General features: G+C 32.5%; 2 protein-coding genes across 5 annotated transcripts in view; both read left to right on the forward strand.

Annotated features, from left to right (window-relative positions):
- The first annotated feature begins 2657 nt into the window (after window positions 1-2657).
- LOC145724931 (uncharacterized) lies at window positions 2658-3675 on the forward strand. Its single transcript, XM_081973423.1, has 2 exons — window positions 2658-2814; window positions 2872-3675. The coding sequence occupies exons 1-2, from the start codon at window positions 2764-2766 to the stop codon at window positions 3559-3561; spliced, it is 741 nt and encodes a 246-aa protein (XP_081829549.1). The 5' UTR covers window positions 2658-2763; the 3' UTR covers window positions 3562-3675.
- A 14145-nt stretch (window positions 3676-17820) lies between these two features.
- The window catches only part of Ser (protein serrate), a 223794-nt gene continuing 218018 nt past the window's right edge, over window positions 17821-23596 (forward strand). The window contains exon 1 of one of the 4 annotated variants that reach the window (XM_081972144.1): window positions 17821-18248. In XM_081972144.1, the coding sequence (XP_081828270.1) occupies window positions 18156-18248 (93 nt within the window). In that variant the 5' untranslated portion in view covers window positions 17821-18155. The remainder of the gene's footprint in view (window positions 18249-23596) is intronic. The other 3 variants (XM_081972145.1, XM_081972146.1, XM_081972147.1) reach the window with 3 other exon arrangements.

Raw genomic sequence — 23596 nt, forward strand, 5'->3', positions numbered from 1 at the left:
GATTGGGATGATAATAATCTGAAAAATTGTTGGTTTCCTGTTTTCAGTACCAAAAATCTTATAATAAAAATTATAAAATTCCAGTTTGAGACTAATCGAGCAATGTGAAAGACCTATTAAGTATATTAACAATAAATTAATACATTTTAGGATGAGATATTTGGTTGAGAGGCTGTTTGGGTTAAACTAAACGATTCTCATAATTGGCGAATAACCCTGAAGCAAGTTTTGAGTCGATGAACCGCGATTTAGTAAGTGTCAGGGACGGATTTAAACTTGCTACTATAGTGTAAAAATTGTCGTTTTCCACTTAATCTCAAATTGTACAGTTTTTGTTTAGTTTTAGTTAACTGGGTTTTCTGTGCTAACCCATCTGACTCACGTCAGGACTTTAAATGGTAAATTTGTTTTTAGTTGAGTAATGTGCTGATTACTGCTCTGCGTTCAAAGGGATACCTCTTCGTGGTAGTAATTCTTTTTTTCTGACCGTTCAGCCTTGCCCTCAGCATCTTGTAGCACCTGTACTATTATGCAGTACCTATCTGATTATTTTAGCGAATCGAACTCGTTTGCTCTAGAATGAGTTAGTGTGGTGTATGGTGAGCAGTTTAGGAATTAGAAAAAGAAAATATCTTTGATAAACTTACTGGTACGTTACACAGTATTTGCTACATAAAACAGCAGAAAATCAAAATTACACTACTCCCACTAAAAATCATTTAAAATGTCCATCTTTGACGTTAAGAAATTAAGACACATTACACTTTTTCATTTACTCTATTCGAAGCTTTCTACAGTATGTACCCTTTTTGCGTGAAAACATTATTTTCTGGGTTTTGCTAGGATTTAGCAAAATTACGTTGATGTTAAACGCCACCAGCCTCATCCGTTCAAGGAATTTCAGTCCGACCGAGAAAGTTGTGTCATCCGCTAAGAGATAGTACTTAACTAGAGTAGAACATTGTTGCGTTCACCCTGAAAAATACTGATTAAACGTGCAAACGACTCTTCCCCTCCCATTCCAACAAGCTTTTTAAATTGATGATCACATTTTGACAACATTCGTTAAGTTGACAACATTGTCAATGCATTTCAAATCAATTTGGTAGAATTTTGCAGAGAGTTATGTATTGGTGTCACAAACTGTAGCTAGAGATAGTACATAGAAAAATACGGTGAGATACTTTCTAAACATACCATCGGAAATCTCCCTCTTTCGAAATACAGGGTGTCAAAATTGAAAAAACAATATTGATTTTTTCCCCATTTCGACGAAGCCTTAAGCCCATAACTGCATTCGTTAGGTTGGCATAACTTTCTCTCAGGTTGAATGTTAGAATATACAGGTTGTTTTTTAATTTTTCCGGTTTCTATTGTTTCAATCTATCCTCTCTGTATTAATTAATCCATTTTCAAATATTATTTTCTGTTTTAATAAAATATCGCTCCCTTGTAAGCTGTTAGCATCTCTCCTTGTTTTTTCCTGATTTTGACTGTATCCGAAAACTATCCTTTGTCACAAGGATGATGATTAGTGGCTCCACTATTTACTAAGAAATTAACTACAGACATTTCATGTAGATTTGCTTCAGGGATTTGCTCATAAAATCGGGTTCATCTTCTCCCACATTACACTGTTTATTTTTTTGTTATGCATTTGAGCACACTTTGTATGGCTCTTCTTCCAATATTAATAACAACTAAATTGGAACTTCTTTGGAGGAGGTCTTCTATTTTCTGCTGTAAAATTGTTGAGCCTCTCCTCTTTCTTTAATTTTCCTTACTTCTTCCATAAGTAGTTTACTCTTGGCAAAGTGTATTGCCAAGAAAACAAATGCCTTCTGACTAAATAAAATGTCAGTTGCAAGTTTCAGGCATAGCAGAGAAAAGCTGAGTAACACTCCCAGTCACTCAATTCTCCACCTCAATTTTTTAATTCTTGAACTGTTTTTTCAACTTGTATAGCAATGTCCTCTTTCTTGTATCCAATCCAGAAAATTTTCTTGGTGCTTGAAAACATTGTCAGCAATACACTGAACTATAGATTCCTAGAAGTCTTTTTACTCAATGTAGAAACGATGAGATGCTGGTAATTCACCCCTATTCTTTGGTTAAAATAACTTTTGAAATTAATCCCAATTTTAATCTCTACTAAAGTCGTTATGGCAAGTTATAATCCAATCATAAAGAGGCTATTGCGAGAAGTTGGTAAAAAAACCTACTACAGTTTCATTTACTGGCAGAGCACGTGATCCGAATTGATCTCTAAATAGGTCGTAAGCTTTTACGATCCCGGGTTAAAGAATAGCTCACATAGCAGTCCTGGAATTATAATATTTAATAGGGAAACGGTCCGACGATTTAGGAGGCTGAGCACGCAGAAACTCTGTCGTCGTTTGATATTCCGTGGCGGTTTCAGAGAGAGTTTTGACGACCTGGGTGACCTGTCTGTATTAAGATTCAATTCACTACATTATATCTGATCTTGTGCGAGTTCATTTTGATCAGAATGTGAAAATGTTACGTTTCCTGTTTTTCTTTACGAAAAAAGTGCAGTTACGCAACCGCAACTTTCTTAAACCGTAAACACTTGATGTTGATCAAACAAACAATTGTAGTAGTTCAGGTTAGTTTGTACTACTCTTTAAGTTTCTAGTAAACACGTCTGAGCCATTATACATCTTGACATGTCGGAGATAAAGATTTTGATATATTAGGGTTCACTGATCGAATACATTTTAATTCGCTGGCACACCTTCAAAAATGTTGGCTAGTAAAGTAATTTTTTTGGTTATCGTTTTGGTGGAACTTCAGGTAACTACACAACCACATTTTTTTTTTTAGTTTAACACTAAACCTCTCCGATTTTAGTTTCTACCATGTAAATCTCAGCAAACCGCACCTTTGGATCCAGCAATCGACATAATCGAACAAGCTTTGGACTACGTAAATCAACTGATTGATGTAGCATTTGCCCAAGCACGTGGCGTTTTAAACATTTTGCTCTCCCAAATTGACCAAGTACGTGTAGGAGCACTGAAAATTGCCGATCAAGAAATACAAAGACAATCCCAACTCATCACAAAACTAATCGACTCTGTCAAAAATCAATCCAGCGACCGCGGTTTAGATATTCTGGAATGTTTGGAAAATATCGAAACTGAAATTGGAGCAATTGAAAAAGAAGCTGTAAACTCATCAATGCTGTGTATAGACGACACTATCAAAATTATAGGAAAAGACGTTCTGGAAATTGTGGATGATTTAACGAAAATCCATAAAAACTTTACTGAAGAAGAAGGGAAACTGGATAATTGCAAAGGAAAACTCCTTCCTTTCGACTGTGTCAAGCAGGTTCTTACCGATTTAGGGGATATCGCTTTAGGTATTCCAGTCCAAATTAATCTGGACGTGGAGAAAGCTGCGCAAAACTTTGCCGGATTGGGTTTTAAAGTTTTTCAGTGTGTGAATCAGGCAACTGATATTATGCAACAAGAAGGTGTGCAAGTTTTTAATAATTTCTCACAGTGCGTCTTTAATAAGCAACATAAAGAGTTGTGAAAATAGTATGTTGTTATTATTTTAGAGAGTATAATATATAATGTTATTTTAAACAACTACTTACTTTATGTTTTTTTCATAATGTTTCTTATTATACAATGGTAGTGTTTTGTATTTTCTTACAGTTCCCTCAAATTAGGGTTAAGGAACCCTTACTTTGTGTATTCATTAATTAGTTTCAATGAGGGCCTAATTTGAGTCTGAGTGAATATAAAAAAATTATGAAATTATCTTAATGTTTGTTAGAAAAGGATTGCTGCAATTTAACCTAATTTGACTTTCTTTGGAATTCGTTTATTTTATCCACTGAAACTCCGGACACGAAACAAAACCTTTATTTTATGATGAAAATAAAGCGCTAAATGAATCTGATTCAATTAATAATATCTAAGCAATCGTTTTTGGCAAAGACAATTATTCCCTTCTAAAAACTTCATTTGAAGTAATTTTGAGAATTTTTTAAAATACAATTTAAATTTTTAATACTGCATTTGTGGTCTATTTTGAATCTGAAAACCGTTAAACAAACCGTACTAAAAAAGTTACTAAAATACAACTTTGTCTATTATACAGGGTGATTCCAAAGTTGGTGCTTTCCTTTCACCTGCGAATAGGGCTTCAAAAAATAAGGTTTTTTTTCCTTTGACGCTTTTTCGAAATATGAACAATAACGAAGATACAGGGTGTCAAAGTTTTACTGAAAAAATAATAATTTAATGATTTTGGCCAAACCACTTGAAGTAATTAAACAAAATTTTGTAGGTGTCAATAGCTACGTGGAAAGGAAATTTTCCAAGAAACAACAATTTTCTTGCGTTTACCAGTGGCGTGCGTATAATTTTTTTAAAACATTTTCAAAAAAAAATGTTATCCTACTGGTTTTTTTCAAAATAAAATTTATTATTGAATTCCTTGTTCAATTCTGAAAATAAAACCCCTTCTATTATTTTTTGCTACGACGCACCATTTCCCAGTAAAAAAATAAAAACTATTAAAAATTAGTTCAAATGCGGCTAAAATCTTTTGTTTTCGTTTATGTCTGTTGATAAGGAATAACCTGAAGTTAGTTAAAATTAAATTTAAGTTATTTTTTATTTTGTTTTTTTTCAGTAAAACTTTGACACCCTGTATCTTCGTTATTGTTCATATTTCGAAAAACCGTCAAAGGAAAAAAAACTTATTTTTTGAAGCCCTATTCGTAAGTGAAAGGAAAGCCCCAACTTTGGAATCACCCTGTATAATTTATTTTCAACTGAAATTTACAAGAGGTCAAAAATGTTTAGAATGCTTTTTTTGCACTTAAAAACGATGAAAAAATAACCAAGATACCAAATTTAGAACATTTTTAAAACAGTTTTAAAAAAAAATCAAAAAAGTTAAATATGTCAAAAACAGTTAGAGTTACGGAAATTTTACATGAAAGCAAACAAAGAGCAGACGATGAAAAATATTTTGAGTTTTTTCTGGTTGCTGTAATCCTAAAAATAACCGAGATACAGAATTTTGAAAATTGCAATGCAATTTTTCAAAAAAAAAAACGTCAAATATCTCGAAAACGGTTAGAGATACAGAAATTTTGCGGGCGGTCAAAAATGTTTAGAATGCTTTTTTGCACTTGACAACGATGAAAAAATTACCAATATTCAAAATTTAGAACATTTTCAAACAGTTTAAAAAAAAGCAAAAAAGCTAAATATCTCAAAAACGGTTACGGAGTTACGGAAATTTTACAAGAAAGCAAAAACCAAGAGCAGTCAAAGACAAATATTTTGAGTTTTTTCTGGTTGCTGAAATATCAAAAATAACCGAGACACAGAATTTTGAAAATTGCAATGCAATTTTTCAAGAAAAGTCGAATATCTCGAAAACGGTTAGAGATACAGACATTTTGCGAACAGGTCAAAACCGTGTAGAATGTGTTTTTGCATCTAAAAACAATAAAAAAGTGCAAAGGTACAAAATTTAAGGAAAATTCTAAATAGTTTAAAAAAAATCAAAAAAGATAAATATCTCAAAAACGGTTAGAGTTACGGAATATTTAAAAGAAAGAAAAAACCAAGAGCATTTCAAGACAAATATTTTGTTTTGTATTTAATAACCGAGACACAGAATTTTGAAAATTGCAATGCAAAAAGCACTAATTGTCAGAATAACAACTGACAACATTACCACAGTGCCATTGTTTAATGATTTGAAACGTCAGATAAAACCTTATTTTAAACAAAGAAATTGAAATTACAATTTTACTGCAAATTAACAAAAGGAGCATTTTTAAAAATTACTGAAATTTGACTTTTTAGAAATCTTACACGATGATCTCAAATATAACAAAAGTGGTAAAATTGACCAGTATATAGGTTAGAATTGTGATTTTTATTTAAAATAATAATAATTTCTCATTTTTAACGTGTGATTTATCAATTTTTAACTTGAAAACCATGATTTTAACTATTGTGAGTATGAAACTGTGAACAAACAAAAATGATTTTATTGTAAGTTTTCATAATTATCAATTTAAAAATGTTTCAATTGTGGACTTTTAATTTAAAACTCCAAAATACTGTTTTTTTTAAACTCTCAAGATTATACCAATTTCACCTGATCTTTCAGTTCAATTCAGTTCAGATTTTTAAAATAGTTTTACATATAAAAAGTAACGTTTTTTACCAAAAATTTGTGGTAGGATATTATACAGATATTTTGCAGACCCTCTTCAACCAAAGTATCGTAAACAATAAGAAAATATTAAAGATATTACTAATTAAGTTGCAGATAAGTGAACTATATGCTATTACCTCATTAGCCACTCACTTATTAGGCTCATATAAGTTAGTAAGCTCACTTAAAAGCAATTTGTTTTTGAATCAGATTAGGCTCCTTTAAAGTTAGATAAGTATGAGATATCTGATCACCAACATTTAGAGGAATTTTTCTGATTTCTAAATGTTTAAACTTTTGGTTGATATTAATATGCAGTTTAGGTTGCACTGTGAATTGTTTTGCGTTAAATTTACAGTTTTTATGGACATTTTCTATTCAAATGATTTAAACTGCAGGTACCAGAAAATAAAAATATTTTTTTTTATACGACCCAATGTTCTATTGGGCAAAACAAGAAGTATCTGAAATTGGATAACTTTATACTACTTGGTTCTTTACAGTTTTTCAGCATTTGTTCACTTAGAGTAAAGTTAACTTCCCCAAGTATCCTGAATGGTATACTTTTACTCGAATAACGGGTAAAGACTGCGCTTTACAGTGAGAATTACCGAAAAAAAAATCGTTTTTATGGCGGTCATATACCCGGGTAATCAAGTCCGGTTAATAAAAATAAAAACAATACAAAATTCCTAAATACCTCGTGCCTTGATATACGCACCGATTGTGTGAACGGGGATAATTAGGAAGAAAATTTTATTGCAAATGCCAAGTTCGCGACTCCTTGGTATGGTAAAGCGAGTGGCGCATGGTATATGGAACCAGTTTTTACCAAATAAAGGCTTAGGGAACTTTCGCGAAAATTTGCTATGGTTTTCTTTTTGCGTTAATCCGAACTAACGGCGCTCGAATGTCTTTCAGTTAATTATTACCGAACATAAAGCACAATCAGGAAACTAGTAATGAAATTATCGAAAACAAAATTGTGCAGTAAGTAGTTCTCATCGTTAAACGTTGACAATTTTATTGGTTAGTCAGTGCCATAAAAATGTTTAGTGCTTTATTTTTTCCCGTCCGATTTGAAGGACAGGCGATGTTCAACCGAGATTTCATTTAGTGGAATGTAGCTCCATACGTTGGATTGCTACTCGGTCCGTGCCCTTATCTCTTTACAGTTTGCGACGTGATTGTTTATTGTTTTTGCTTAATTCTCTGTGAACTCCACTTTATCTTGATTCCAGGTTAACGATTGGAAACGTTATCTGTCTCAAATTATAACACCCCATTTTGCCGCCTTTGCTGGTCAAAATAACAATTTTCTACGAATGGCCGCATCAAAGAAGCTACTTTACGCACACATTTAATTTTCTTCCCGCACACTTATAAAGATGCTGATATTTATTTGTTTCTATCTTGAGAACTTTGTCTTGTTTTGCTAAAACCAAAGTAGCCAACGTTTGCAACAGTCTTTTCTTCCTAAAATTTTACACGGTGTTTATTGGACAATATATTATTAAAGTGCCTTTTTTGCGCTTATTTCAACTAATTTAATATTCTTAGGTTTACTACTCTTTTGGAGCAATATAAAAATTTGCCAAAATTGCACTTTTGACCATTTTTTCAACTTTTGAAAGGTTGTAACTTTTTTATTTCAACTGCAATCAACTTCACTAAATTGCCATCAGAAAAAGGATAAAAAAGACTACAAAACGAGCCAAAACTAGCCTCTCTAGCTTTTCATGTTACCGGGATATTGAATTTCAAAAAGTAGTCAATTTTTTTGAAAGATGAAAAATTTTAAAGTGCTTTTTTTGTAATTATTTCATCTAGTGTAAGGTCCTTTGGTATAAATATGCCCTTTGCTGTGCATTAGAACCCTGCTGGAGCAAAATAAATAATTGCCAAAATTGCGCTTTTTGCAAAAATAGAATTTTTCTAATTATGGCATATAAAGTGACACTTTTCAAAACTGATTAGAGTGACAAAACGTTTTACTTTATGTAACTAGTTACATAAAGTATCACTTTATGTAACTAGTTATGAAAAGTTCATTTCATCACTCCCTGTTTTTATGCATTTCCGTAGAAACATATGGGCGACATCCATCATAACATGTCGTTGTCACTGTTTATACAAGGTGCTATGAAAGTGAATATTTGTGTTAAATCACTTTAAAAGATGGTTTTTACCGCTTTTTGGTCAAAATTAGAAAAAATTATGTTTGCAACACGTTTCGAAAATGTCTTATTGTGTAACTCATTCAAATTGTAGGACCTCGCTGCGCTCGCCCTACAAACATTCATTCGTTACACAAAATCGATCTTTTCGTAACTGGTTACATAAATAGCTATTATACAAGTCAATCTTTCTAAAAAAAATGATAATCTTAATAGAACGCCCTGTATATTTTTTACATTTTTGGAACCCCCATAAATTTGTTCAAAATTCTCTTTACAATTCTGACATTTTAATTAAATTTTTCGTTATTTACACACGATGATGCTAAGAATATACAGTGTGTGTAAGATGTGGTAAAAAAAGAAAAAATTTCACTCTATTTTTCTAAAAGAATTTTCTAATTTGAACACCTTGTGTATTTTTAGATTTCTTGGAAACCCCTAATTTCATGGTAAATTGTAAAACTCATAAAAATTGACTTAACGGTCATGAAACTAGATCGTCTGGTCAATTTTCATGATAAATTGATCTATAAATGTAAATTCCTGAAAAATGAGCTTTGAAAGTCAAAATTCTGCCATGTAAAACAATTTTTGAATTTGGAAGTCATTTAACAAATGCAGACAAAAGTTAAAACTCATAAAAAATTGACTTAACGGCCATGAAACCAGATCATCTGGTCAGTTTTCATGATAAATTGGTCTAAAAATGCAAATTCCTGAAAAATTACCTTTAAAAGTCAAAATTCAGCAATGGAAAACGATTTTTGAGTTTGGAAGTCAATTCACAAATTCAGAGGAAAGTTAAAACTCATAAAAATTGACTTAACGGTCATGAAACTGGATAATCTGGTCAATTTTCATCACAAAATGATCTAAAAATGCAAATTGCTAAAAAATTACCTTTGAAAGTCAAAATTCTACCATGCAAAACGATTTTTGAGTTTGGAAGTCAATTCACAAATGCAGAGGAAAACGTTAAAACTCGTAAAAATTGACTTAAAGGTCATGAAACTAGATTGTCTGGTCAATCCGACGGTTACATAAAGTGATACTTAATCTCTATACTTAAATAGTTACATAAAGTATCACTTTATCACTTTATGTAACTAGTTATGAAATGTTCATTTCATCACTCCCTGTTTTTATGCATTTCCGTAAAAACATATGGGCGACATCCATCATAACATGTCGTTGTCACTGTTTATACAAGGTGCTATGAAAGTGAATATTTGTGTTAAATCACTTTAAAAGATGGTTTTTACCGCTTTTTGGTCAAAATTAGAAAAAATTATGTATGCAACACGTTTCGAAAATGTCGAGGAAAATGTCTTATTGTGTAACTCATTCAAATTGTGAGATCACAAAATCGATCTTTTCGTAACTGGTTACATAAATAGCTATTTTTCAATTTTTGAATAATTGTAACTTTTTATTTGACCTCTTATAGATTTCACTAAAACGCCATTAGAAAAAGGATAAAAAATACTACAAAATGAGCCAAAACTAGCTCTTCATGTTACCGAGATACTAAAATTCTTTAAATTTGTTTGAAAATTAAAAAAAATTAATGAAGAATCAAATATCATTTTCGCTTGATGGCATTAAAGAGAAAAATGACAAACTGTACATGAAGCTCCGTGTATTGAAGTACCTGAGCAAATTCTAAATGGACATTGAATACTGTCGTTCTAGTAGCGGGCGGTCTAAATTAATGAACAGCTCAACAAATGCGACAATTCATTCATACTCATATTAAAATTCTTTTACAAGATATTACCCGCTTTGAACGTATATAAAAGCATCTTTTGCGACATTAAGCTTATCAAGATTGAAGAATATTCTCGATCGAGGCGGCTCGCCGAGGCACCTTCTATGACGAGATTGCAAATGCAGCTTTTGTTTGAACTTCGTGCAGAACCATCACTGATGTTGTCTCTCTGGAAAAGTTTGTTATCAATCATCTGACGAGATGAATAATATATTGCGTTCCTTTCGTCCATTTTTTTTCTGCTTCGAAAAGACAAATTTGCGAAATGAAGTAGTTTACTTGCGGTACGCACGTTGTTTAGGAACATAGCAAAGCATATATTAAGCTTATTTTGTTTCGCATCTTGAATAAATCATTTCGTTAAATCTTACTTTCAATTGCGACTGTTAAGATCAGTATTATTAAATGTCACAAGTTTTAAAAGTACTAACTAGGTAAAGTTGTTTTGTTATGTTAGGTATAGCAAAGCTATAATCACGTACGTATTTTGTGTTCAAAAATATACCCAATTTAGTAAAAAATAACATATAAAAAGAATGTTCGTCATAAAATAGTCTGTAAATATTGGTAAACTGAGGAAGTAAGTGGTTTTGGACTCCTTTCAAACTTATTTTTAATGATAATTTTTCTTTAAAAGGTGGCTCCTAGCCTCAGTAGACTACCTCCCCGAATCCTATCCTCACATGTGCTTTATGAACGTAAGTGGTGACAGAGACTGTGAGGTTTACACCGAATCTTATTCCATTAAACTCAATCTGGGACTGAGGCCGACATTACAATCGGATGACAACTTTACGGACGATAATTGCAACACTGACAATAACAACACTGACTCTTTGCTGAAAATATCTCAATGCGGTTATCACAACTTTAGCTTCTAGTTTGTACTTCTCAAGACGTATTTTTGTATCCTCTTTAATAACAAACTACTATTTCTTACAGGTTGTACTATCAACTGTCTGAACAAATTTTACATAATAACATATAAAAAGGATTTCCGTCACAAAATAGTCTGTAAATATTGGCAAACGTCTTCCTTCTAATAATTTTCAACTTACAAAACTTGCTTCTAGGAGAAATCTGAAAATTTCTTACTCCAAAGTTTTTCAAGAAGGTTTTATGAAAACTACACAGCATAGAAATGTCAATTTATTGGCATTAATCATATTAACTCAAACGTTAAACAATATGAGCTCAAAGACGACAATAATAATTGTGGATAGAAGAACAGTATCTAGAAAAATAGTGGATAGCCCAAAATATTATAAGAGCCAGTACAGTCGTGGTCAGTGAGTTAAGAAAACGTATGAAACAGTTTAATTACAAGTTTTTTGATTAGTTTTTAGTATTATGCCATTTTGTCATATCTATATCTTTTGTATGGGATGTTTTGTAGCAATTATGCTAAATAAAGAAGAGAGAAGTGTTCCATTATTTGAAAGGCCATCATTGAATTCTGACCATATTGGAGGCATGTTGTTCTTCTTCTTCTTCGTCTTTCATTCTAATATGGGTGTCCATATAGGTAGGCTAATGCCTGTTTTGTCCTATTATGCCTCTTCGGACGTTATTGTCCAGCACTCTTTCCAGCGCTTTGGAGGTCTGCCTTGGATGGATTGTTTGTTTTTGCGATTTTTACAAGTCTGTTGTCTTCAATTCTGTTTACGTGTTTATTCCAGTATTTTTTCTCTGTCTTACCCACCTTCCTATGTCCTGTATCTCTGTTGTCTAATTCATCTAAATTTCATTTGTTATCTCGTCGGGTCCTGGGCTCTTTCTAATTTGTTCCTTCTTAGACAGAGTTGTTTTGATTTTAGTAGGTTGGTATTACTACGATTGGGTTATCAATAATAAAAATTAGAATTTTCTGAATTTTAGGGCCGTTTTCTGTCTAAATGGTCAAACTTACGGTAATCGAATAATTCAGGTTGCTAGGCCAAAGATGTGCTCTACAACTTTTATCTGAAGCGTTTTTCCATTTTAAATAAACCGTACATATGTGAAAAAAAGTGATTTCCCATGTTAGTCTCCTATGCTCAGGGTTCTCCAGGACAAGCTGAATAGGAAAAGAATGCTACAGAATTTCTTCTTCTTCTTCTTCTTCTATTGCTCTATCCGATTACGGACGTTGGCTATCATCATGGCTATGCGGATCTTATTGGCTGCGCATCGGAATAGTTCAGTAGATGTTGCTCCAAACCATTTTCGCAGGTTAGCCAGCCATGAAATACTTCTTCTTCCAGGCCCACGTCGGCCATCAACTTTCCTTTGGATTATGTTTTGGAGAATTTTGTATTTGTTATTTCTCATGATATGGCCAAAATACTCTAATTTTCTACGCTTCACAGTAAGCATGATTTCAGGCTCACATCCCATTCTTCGGAGTACTTCTTCGTTTGTAATTCTTTATATCCAAGAGATTCTAAGAATTCTTCTGAAAATCCACATTTCAAAAGCTTGCAGCTTTTTTTCCATAGCGTCTGACAGCGTCCAAGCCTCCACACCGTACAGAAGAGTGGTGTATACTCCACTCTTGGTGAGTGGAGTATACAGGGTGGTCCAGTTTTAAATGTCAATAATTCACCAATCGATAGCCCATCAAAAAATAAGTTGACATGCATTATGGCATTTTCCTGAAGAACGCTTCTTAAGGAAGACACAGACCTCCAAAATTCAGTTTTAAAATCGTAAATAATTTTTTTTTGCTACAATTATCAGACCCTTGGATCAATTTTGATCAAATTGGGAACAAGTACACTGAAAATAGTAAAAAAACAGGATTTTTTGACTAGTGTTTACTGGCGTTCAATTTTTTAGACTATAGGTAGTGTAAAACTGATCATTCAATTCAAACTTTTTTTTTAATCAATTACACTGGTAACAGTCCGAATTTTCGGACTAATTTAATTCTAAAAATTAGTGTTTAAGACTTGATATCGTAGCATTTAATGTCAAAATTGTTTACTTTCATTAATGAAGTGTCTGAATCTTTACTTATACTATAAAAAACAGTTTAAAATTCGATTTTTCAGTCTTAAAGCACAGTGAAGCGTCTAGAAGTCAATTTAATACTGACAAAGCTTGAAATGGCATGTTTAAGGCTATGGACCATGTAATGTCAAAAACTTGATGAAGATAACCCTAAAACTCGATTTTCCAAGCTGAAAGCAGTTTTTGAAGCCCTAAAAATAATCCAGAGTTCTAAGAAAATGAAAAGCAAAGTAAAAAAACCTGAAAAGTTAGTCTTCAAGTCAATTTTCATAAATCTAATGTCAATATCCTGTATTTAAGACTATTTTCAACTTCAATACTTCAAATGCAAAATTTAAGCTTCTGATGTCACTTTGCATTGGTTCAGAGTCACTTTTTGGTGTCCAAGTCAATTTTCAAGGTTGAAATGTGTGAATTTGTAGTCAAAAATTCTAGATAAAGTAGTTTTTCATGCTACAAGTCAATTTTCCCTACTAAAGTTTTTCAACTTATCTGAAAACTATAACGACTGACTACAAAGTCAGTTTATAAGCCTCTCAAGTCAATTTTCACAGTTTTCAAGTCAATTGTGAAGGCTAAAGTCTTTCAATTTGTCTGAAAACGGTAAAAACTGGTTACAAAGACAATTTTTAAGCCTCTCAAGTCAATTTTCACCGTTTCAAAGTAAATTCCCTGGTTTCTAAGTCAAATTTCAAAACTAAAGTCTTTCAATTTGTCTGAAATTTTGAAAACTGGCTACAAAGACATTTTTTAAGCTTCTTAAGTCAATTTTCACCGTTTTCAAGACAATTTTTAAGTTGGGTTGGGTTGGTTTTGGGTCTTTGAACGTAATAACTCAATTATTTCGTACGAAAACGAACTTTCGTTCAGTTTCAGTTTTCGTTTCGTAAAAACGAAGTTTCAAATCAGAATTTTATAAGAGATACTTATTTTGTCCAATTGAACAAGTAAAGTAAAAAAAATAGGCTTTCGAATGGTAAACTATTGACATTTAAAGCTGGACCACCCTGTATATAACACATGACTATTCTCTTCTTTAGAGCCAGATTCAGATCTCGATCTGACAGGAGCCGTACGCCCGTACTCCTCACTAGTTTGGTTGACCCTGTCTAACAACTCTTGTAGCCCCTCTATACTGTCCGATAACAAGACGGTGTCATCAGCATAGCGGATATTATTGATGATTTCACCGTTAACTCTGATGCCTCGATTTGTGTTTTTTAGAGCCTCCTGGTCTGAATAACGATTTAACAGGAGCGGCGACAGTATGCAACCCTGTCGTACACCTCTTTTGATGTTAATGTATTCCGTCTGCCTATTTTCAACTCGTTCGTATTTAGGGCTTTAAAATTCAATGTATTTTTTATTGTAGTTGACAGGAAATCTGAACTGAATTACCTTTTCCTTATAACGTGACTTCCACTTGCGGAATTGTAAAGGTTTCGCGGTTGAGCTAGAACGACTACTTCGGTTTAAGTTTCTCAAGGCGAGTTGATGTTAACGACAAAAGTATGGTCAATAAAGCACTAAAAATACTCTACATCTTTTGCAACGTGAAACCAGAGAACAGTTTTAGTTTTAAGTTAGTGATAGATAAGCAATTTATGAAAGAAAAAGCTCACCAGGGCTATGATTTAAAGTTGAATGGGCCATCTATCAAATTGAAGAGGAGGCATAACCTCAAACGAAAACAAGTAGAAGTAAAATCGAAAAAAGCTGACAAATTAAGCCAAAATCAGGTAAGTTGCAAATGAAAAAATAGAACCGCTACATTAGGGTGAAAAAGTCAAGAAATGTGGTAAAATCTAATGCCAAAAGTAAAAGGACGCAGGTAATTGGTTGGTTTTTCATGATATCGTCAAGTTCATTTTAGTGATGAATTAATAGGACTAAGTAGTATAAAGAAATCTATGTTTGCAATGTAATAACTTTTATGTTTCACCTATACGTTATGAATACATAATACCTTGGAAACGGTGTATGTTATAGTGTTCATAACAACCTGAGGGCATTATAAGCGGGCGTTATCATAACGCTGTATTAACTGTTTTGAAAAATGATATTAACTTTATTAAGAATGACCTTCAGTCAAAAGTCTCATTTAATGATTTTAATCATATGTGGCAATGTATTCTGAATAGCTATCATATAAATTGTAATAAGCAAAAACAAATTCATATCAATAAATTTAATAATTTAATGGAAGAAAAAATACATAAACAACTTGTAAATAGTCACAATCGGGTCAATAATCTTCAACAAAGAACTGTAATAAATGTTTCTAGCAAAAATTTATCTGATAGCGAAAAACTTGTTCTTTCAAAAGGTTTAAACTTTGCCATTACACCACAACACATTCCCAAACTTGATATTATTTCTGCAATTGAAGAGACAACTCAAAATTTACCAGAAGAACATCAACAAGAATTTAAAATAAGATCAAAACTTATCTTAGAAAAACAACACAAAATCAAACAAAACCTATCCAAACCTGAACAACAACCATTATACTCTCTCAAAAAAGACAACAACATAAAAATACTTCCAGCAGACAAAGGTAACGCTACAGTCATAATGGACTCTATTACATACCACAACAAAGTCATGACTCTTTTAAATGAAAACAATTACACAAAACTAAATAAAAACCCAACAGAAAAAATTGAAAGGCAAATTTACACTACTTTAAAAAACATCGAGATCAATGTTCTGATCTTGAGAGGCGTAATCTTACGCCACATAATAGCAAAACATTTTTAGGGTGTTCCTAAAATTCATAAAAATAACATGCCATTAAGGCCAATTGTGAGTAGTATAAATTCGCCTACTCACTCATTAGCTCGCTTCTTGCTAAACATTTTAAATCCTTTAGTAGGTAACACAGATTCTTACATAAAAAACTCTCCTCACTTAAACATATCGACATAAATCCAAATCAAATTCTGGTAAGTTTTGATGTTGTAAGTTTATTCACGAACGTCCCAGTTGACAAAACTCTTTCAATTGTTAGATCTAAATTGCAAAATGATTCAAGTCTTGGGGAACGTACAAGCTTAAGCGTAAACACTATTTTAGAACTTTTAACAATTTGTGTTAAAACAACATTCTTCCAATATGGAGATGATTATTACCAACAAAATTCTGGAATGGCAATGGGTTCTCCATTGTCTCCAATATTAAGTAATATTTTTATGGAACATTTCGAAGAAAATAACATTAATTGGTAAGAAAATTAACAAAGAAAAAATATATTTTCATACTCAAACCAATTTCACGTGTAGCAAGCCTACGACAGATACATCATAATGGCAGATTATTTTCCCAGTGATATGAACTTTGACTATAAAACTAATAGGAACGTATTTTTGGCATGTAAGGTTATCAATACTTTGATACTTTCCAAATCATTCCGGTAATCTCACTTGCTAGTAACAAAAGTGATATGGTTGTTACGGTCCAATTTCTTCCTTAGTATCTTAACTGGGTTTTTTATAATTTAGTAAAGTATGCAGTAATATTTATTGTTTTTTTTTTCACTTGTTTACTATTGAAGTTTGAGGTATTGAGGTTTATGCCTTCTTTATTCTGAATTTCCATTAGCTTTATCGTTCTAACGTTGAATCATAGATGGGGCAACGTCTTCTTTATGCTTTGCTGCAGTTTTTGAAACAATAAGTATCTATATCTTTCTAGTGATTATCTTTTGCTTTTGATGGTTATACATTGGATCAGAACCTCTGAAGATTTCCGACTTTAGTTCCTGATCTCTTTAAAGTCGGTGGGGCGTTGAACCACCTGAGATATTCGAGTATTTGCACACGTATCTAAAGAGGCTGAACCAAGGTTTTGACTGTTAAATTTGATTACGATTTTCCTTGCTTTTTTTACTTTAAAATATAGCATGGTAACCACATTTCTCCCAATACTTTCTTAATTCAAACATTTGGTAAAGTACAAGCAAAAGACACAAACAAAATTTAATCATTAGATTGTACTCCCTTATGCCAACTTGGGTTTGTTTGAGTTTTTCAAGAAAGTGAGGAGAGTTTTTTATGTAAGAATCTATCTAATCTGTATATTTTGTATCCCCCGAGGATAGGTCGTTTATAAATTCGAAACATGGTCAGCTTTTATCTACTAAATAAAGATTTTGTTTGTACTTACACTACATCTTCTTTCTTATCAGAGCATTTGGTAAAGATAGTACACATTTCTTGTTAACAGGAAATTAAACGAAATGTACATAAAAAAAGAAAGTTACATAAGCAAAGGTAGAGGCCACCCAAGAAAAACAGAACTAGCGTACAAACACACAGAAAGTTGAGCAGTTGTTCGGACGGCATATTAAAGCCTTTTTTTGGTGGAGTGGAGGCCGAAAACCTTAAAAGCTCTGTATATACACGCTTTCCTGACATCAACCCGAAGAAGCAATACTTGAACCCATAAACCAGTTTAGTTCGAAAATCAAAAGCCCCGGACTTCAGCACACAATAATCGCCACAGCAGCCAAAGGTAAAACGGGCGAGCGTCAGCGGCAACAAGTGGTAGCCCCGGGCGTCAAACAACCGCGAGCCCCTTCACAAAGGGGCCCCAAAGGCGTTCCTTCATTGGTCCGGCGGGATGCTGGGGCCCCGGGGAGCAGAGAGGGAGGCCCCGCGGCTGCGCTAACCATTAGTTCTTGTTCGTATGTCGGACTGTTCGTGTCTGTAAGTCTATGAACTTTCCGCTCTCTGACGCAGAGACTTCGCGATTATTTTTCCAACTTGGTATACGCGCTTTTTACATTTTTACGAACCGACAAAACGGTGACAGACTGTCCGCAACAGGAACTGAAAATTTCAATCAGTAAGAAAAATTTCAGTCAAATGTTACTGAAAAGCTGATATAGATTCGGATGTTGTCACTAAAAAACTTATTCGCGAAGTGACATTTTGGTGGTGACCGCGACTTTGGATGGTGGATATTCTCGATGTTGTTGAGTCCGCCCGGCTCTAGTGATGATGTGCAGTGTGGTGTGGAGATTGCTGTGTAGGAGCATGACCCATGGATATTTTTTGTTGCTGTTCTTCCTGCTGCTTAGTGTCTTGCAGGTAATTTTATTATGAAAAAAAAAAACACAAATAAAAATAAACTTAATCACAGGTTATCGTTTTGCTTTACGTTGTACAGTTAAAATCATAAATATTAATTAATCTGTCTTGTCCATAGTATTAAGAGCGACTAACTGATTAATACAGCCTTTTAATAGCAGAGGCTAATTGAGTTTGCTTTGAAAGATCTGGTCATAGTTACATGGCGTTTACTGTTCATATTTTCAACTAAAATACAAACGACATAAAAGGAAGGATAAGTATTAATTAGTTGTGCTGGTTTGCTACTTTGAAAAATAACTACATTTTGAAGGATGAGTTGACAGAAATCCAAAATTTAGTTCTACTCTCAAGCAAGAAAAAAATGAAAACTTGCAAAAGCCAAAATGTTAAAGCATTTTGGCTTTTAACAATTTTAAACATTGAAAAAACCATTATTTACACAGTAGACAAACAACTGAAATGGTGCCCACAGGTGTATCACCTGCTAACAAATTAAATAATTTTTATAACAATTAATAATTTCATACTTTTATTTGATCCATTCATCGAGCGGTTATTACTTTCCTCAGAAAATCTCCTTACATTTGGTTTCTTCCCAGATATTCTCATATTTCCTTAGATAACCACCAGAAAGTGCCTCCTATTTCCTAGAGTATATTTTATGCCAAAATAAAATAATTAAATAATAATGACCTTTTGAGTGACTTAAAGGTTATTTTTACCAGAAAATATTTTTTGATTATATAAACTACCTAAACTGATTGAGATTGGCCAACAATGCTCTTTTCATATTATTGCTTTCCAATGGATAGTTTTGATACTCCCATACAAAAAAATTCTAACTGAAAAAGTGCCCACAACAAAACATTTAGAAAAGTACATGTTTACTTAAAATCTAGATCTTTTGAAGATTTTCCTAATTTATTTTCTGCAAATCTTTCTCTAGGAACACATAATCTTCTCAGTTTTAAATTTTCTGATTTTTCCTATGCCGCCTCTACGAAAAACGCAGAAAATTATCAAAAATATCATTTAGAATCGAGTTTTGGTATACGATTTATCCATGAATTTAGTGAATGTTGGATTTTTGTACAACTAAAAATGTTTAGCATGAAGAAGTATCTTAAATCAGTGCTGCTGAAAATACCTCAAACTGTGCACCAATATTTTCACTCAATTTTCAAAAAAGTACTTAATTTTAATTGAATATCATTAATTTGACAAAAATGTTGTAATTAAATGGCAAAAACGTCTTATTTTAATTTCTTGAGTAACAGTGGTTCTAGTGTTTTATTTAACAGTGGCTATGTTGTGCAAACAAAATTCAAAATGATAAAAACTGAAAAAACTTAATGATTTACTTAATTGATATCGAAGAACAAATCTAGAATTATAGATACACACACAATTATTTCTCAGTTAACACTGAGGTTAACACAAACTGTCTTTAAAGGACTTTGAATTTGGTTTAAGCTGGGGTTTAAATTATAACAGTTTTCAATATATACAGTGTTGCACAAAGCACACTGATGGTCCCAATGATCACAATACATGTAGAATCAATTTGGGACACACTGTATACACAGGTAGTTCATTAATTAATTTAATAGAGGTCTTGTTCAATACATGAGTTATGCATTTTTTAGTTTTATTGAGAGGCAGTTTTGGGTATTATATTTATAAAAAAAAGTTTAAATTACCTGAAAGAATCTTGTCAGTTTAAGTAAAATATGGAATATTAATCAACCTATGGCTCTTCGTAGTAATTTTTCATAATAACTACATAAAATCTAAAATCTTTCACATTTACCTATTTGATGATATTTATTTGCACTTATTGAAGACTATAGGATGTTAGCGAAATTAGCCACTAAAATGGAGAAAACTCTTCAATTATTCGCGCAAAAAAAAATGAAAACAAAGCAAAAACGAATCGTTATCGGCAGTTTGTCATCTGGATAATGAACGCCGACTTACAATGTAGAAAGTTTCTAAGATAATCCGTGCGTCACTTTGAGAGATCTTGTGCATTGTTTCAGCGTTTCCGGAGCACCGCCATGCTGGACATACAAATTAAACTATTTACTCTGTTCGACAGACATTCTTGAAGAAAACAAGGAAGATCTCGCCGTTATCGGCCACGTAGAATCTCTCAGCTCCATTGTTTTAAGTCTCAATGAATTAATACCCACATTATTCTTGTCATTTCTTCGAGGGCCGTCAATGGGTTTTGTGTGCCGTTCTGGGTACATTTTTACTTTTACTGGATGCGTTCTGCATTATCCACACAGAAAATCTTCGTATGTGGTCAGTCACTACCATATCATTTCAAATGCACAGTTAAGTTTGCACTATCTGTCTTTTAAATACTGGACCTTGCTCTATCCCTAATGCTCTAATTCATTAGAGCTACTCTAAAAGAAGCAACTAAATCTTTTTCGGTCCAGACTAGACTACAAATAAAATTTACTTATCTGCTTTACTTTCTTCAGTTTTTGGTTCAGAAACGAAGTTTGTCAATATTGTTTTAGTTCAATTGGTAGTGACTTCAACACTGTTATTTAAGTCAATAAAAATATCTTAGGTTTGATCTACATATGGCAGGTAATAATAACCAACTGATTTATTAATTGTTTATTGAAAATAAATCAACAATCCAATCATCATTGTCAAATTAATGTAAACTTTTCCTAAAAAAAGACAAAACTCTGCTAGTTTTATCATTCACAGTTCAATAGAAGATTTGGTTCGGTAAAAATAGACAACTTTCTTTATAATGCATTCATTCATTTAAACGTTATGATAGAGAAAGCTGATGGTGTTTATATTCGGCTTTTATAACCTCACCGATGCAACATTTGACCGAACATATCAATCCATTAAGTAATTAGCACCGCAATTATAAACATCCGTCACATATTCGACTAGAACGTGGAAGGTGTTACAAAATCATGACCCTACAGCTGAGTCTGACACCAAGAAAGACATTTTACGAACGTAATAACCGTTTGTGTCAACTGTGTATTAACATTTTACAGTCTACAAAAGCTTTCACACCTTGTGATCTCTAAAAATTTTAGCTTGGTTCACTATAAAAATGACTTATTATTGGGACTATATACAAACCAGACAACTTTAATGCTGGTCGCAAGAAGCTTGATTAAGGTGTGGGTAAGGTGGAATGAGCAGCATTTTTCAGGTTTTGAAATCGTCAGAACTGTTATAATCTTTAGTTGGTTGGCAAAAGTTGTAAATGGCTTTATTGAGGATCTAGCATGGCAGTGCGAAGCCCAGAAAAGTCGTAAAGTCCAGTTAAACACCTAAACCTGTCTAATTGCAAAAATGTTTTAAGAATTCCATGGAAAATGGGTCACCAGAAAATTAGCTAAATGGTAAACAATTTGTTATATTTAGGAAAATATTATAAAGAGTGTCACATATCATGTCAGGGAAATATAGCAGTTATTTAGATTTAAACCAAAGAGTGCATGAAAATTAAACAGAAAATTTTGGGCAAAATTGAAGGTAACAACTGAAAAATTAGTCAAGATATTCATATATTTGGAAAGCCCCTCATATAGGCTATTCATCGACATATCAAAGTCTATACCATGTCAGTCAAGTAAGGCAGTTAATCAAAAAAGCAAAAAGTATATTGGTAGAAAGCCTATTTCATTGGTCTCTATTTGGGTATAATTGAAACACATTACAAACATAATATTAGAATACTGTTTGTATTATATTACTATAATACTTTTGAAAATAAACTTTTTCCTGTTAAATGATTTGATGGGAACTGAAAATAAATAACATTTTATTTTAGCACTTTTCCTCTTCTACAACGTGGCATATATTTCAGATCAAATGTTTCAGTTTTGGATTACTATCATCAACTTTGACTTTACTTTCGGATACCATATTGAATGTTTACATTTTTGAATTGGGCTTTACAATTTAGTAAAAATAGCAAAATGACAACTCTGCAATTCTCAAGTTGTCGTTTTTAACACTTGTCCACGTGATTTTATTCCCATTTTCAAACGCATGAGCATGTGACCATCCTGAATGCTTACATGCGAACAAGATCGTTTGTATATCCCTGTTTCTGGTGGAAATTATTTTGTTACTCTACAAGTTTTTCAGATTGCTGTCTTAATTTAAAAAACAAGGATAAAAATATCATCTTGTATAGATACAGTTCTTGCTGTTTTACTGGAATCCCAATTTTTCATATACAGGGTAATTCAAATTCGACCCTCACCATTGGGATCTCAGAAACCATAAGAGATACGAGAAAGTTGAAATTGGGGCAAAGTTGCGCAAGTTAAAGCTCAACCAAATTCTGTTTTAAAAATTTGAATTTTCCGAGTACTTCCGAAGATATCCGAAAAAAACTGAAAATTTGATTTTTTGTTTTTATTTATTTCTAAACTTATTTGAAGAGATATCCCAAAACTAAAAGCATCTTTTCATTGCCACTTTTTCCTAGCTATTCGATGATGGATTCAAATTTGCCACACGACGTTTCGTTTTCTGTCAGTCATCATCAACTTTCTTTTTTCTTATGGGCGCCATATTGGATTTTTAGCCCACCAAATAGTATGTTTTATTCTGATTTTAGTGATGTATAACAACTTAAGATTTGCTTCATAAATAACAACATAATTCAATAAAAACTGTTTTTACTTTAGTTATTGGCTTTGAGTTAATGGGCCGTTTTAAAAAATGTCATTATTTGACAGTACTTGTCAAACACGATAATTCGGACGATCATTAGAGCGTCAATCATAGTTAAAAATGTATCTAGAAAAGAAATCCCCGCAGAAAATGTTATTATTATACAAGCATTGCTGAACTATTTAGGTTAATCAGAAAAAGAGATTTGTTAGCATTATCTCTAACTTAAAAGGCTTATTTATGTATCCAAGAGAAAGATCATCATTTTAAGAACTTCATTTTTTGCCAAATTTCAATTTTTTATAATGTTAAGTGCAAGTTTATAGTTATTTATACAGTAAGTGACAAACCATTTTTTATTCATTCATATTTATTCGAGTGAATAAACCGGTTTAAGTCACGTGTCTTATACAGTATTTTATTAAATTTCGACCTTTTATATTAAAAAAAAACTAAAATTACAGTTCTATTAAATTTGCACCGCGCCCCGTAGATGTAACATTGATGTTTGTTTGTTTACATCTGTAAATAGGCGAATGTCATTGAGAGTGATTTAATAGTTATTTATACAGCAAGTGACTTAAACCATTTTTTATTCACGAAAAGAACAACTAGGTTCATAAGCGTAGCGAGTGGCCTAAGCTCTTCGAGTGAATAAACCGGTTTAA

Source organism: Ips typographus, linkage group LG2 (assembly GCF_016097725.1).
Source record: "Ips typographus isolate SLU linkage group LG2, UJ_Ityp_2.0, whole genome shotgun sequence".
NCBI classification, from domain to species: Eukaryota; Metazoa; Arthropoda; class Insecta; order Coleoptera; family Curculionidae; genus Ips; species Ips typographus.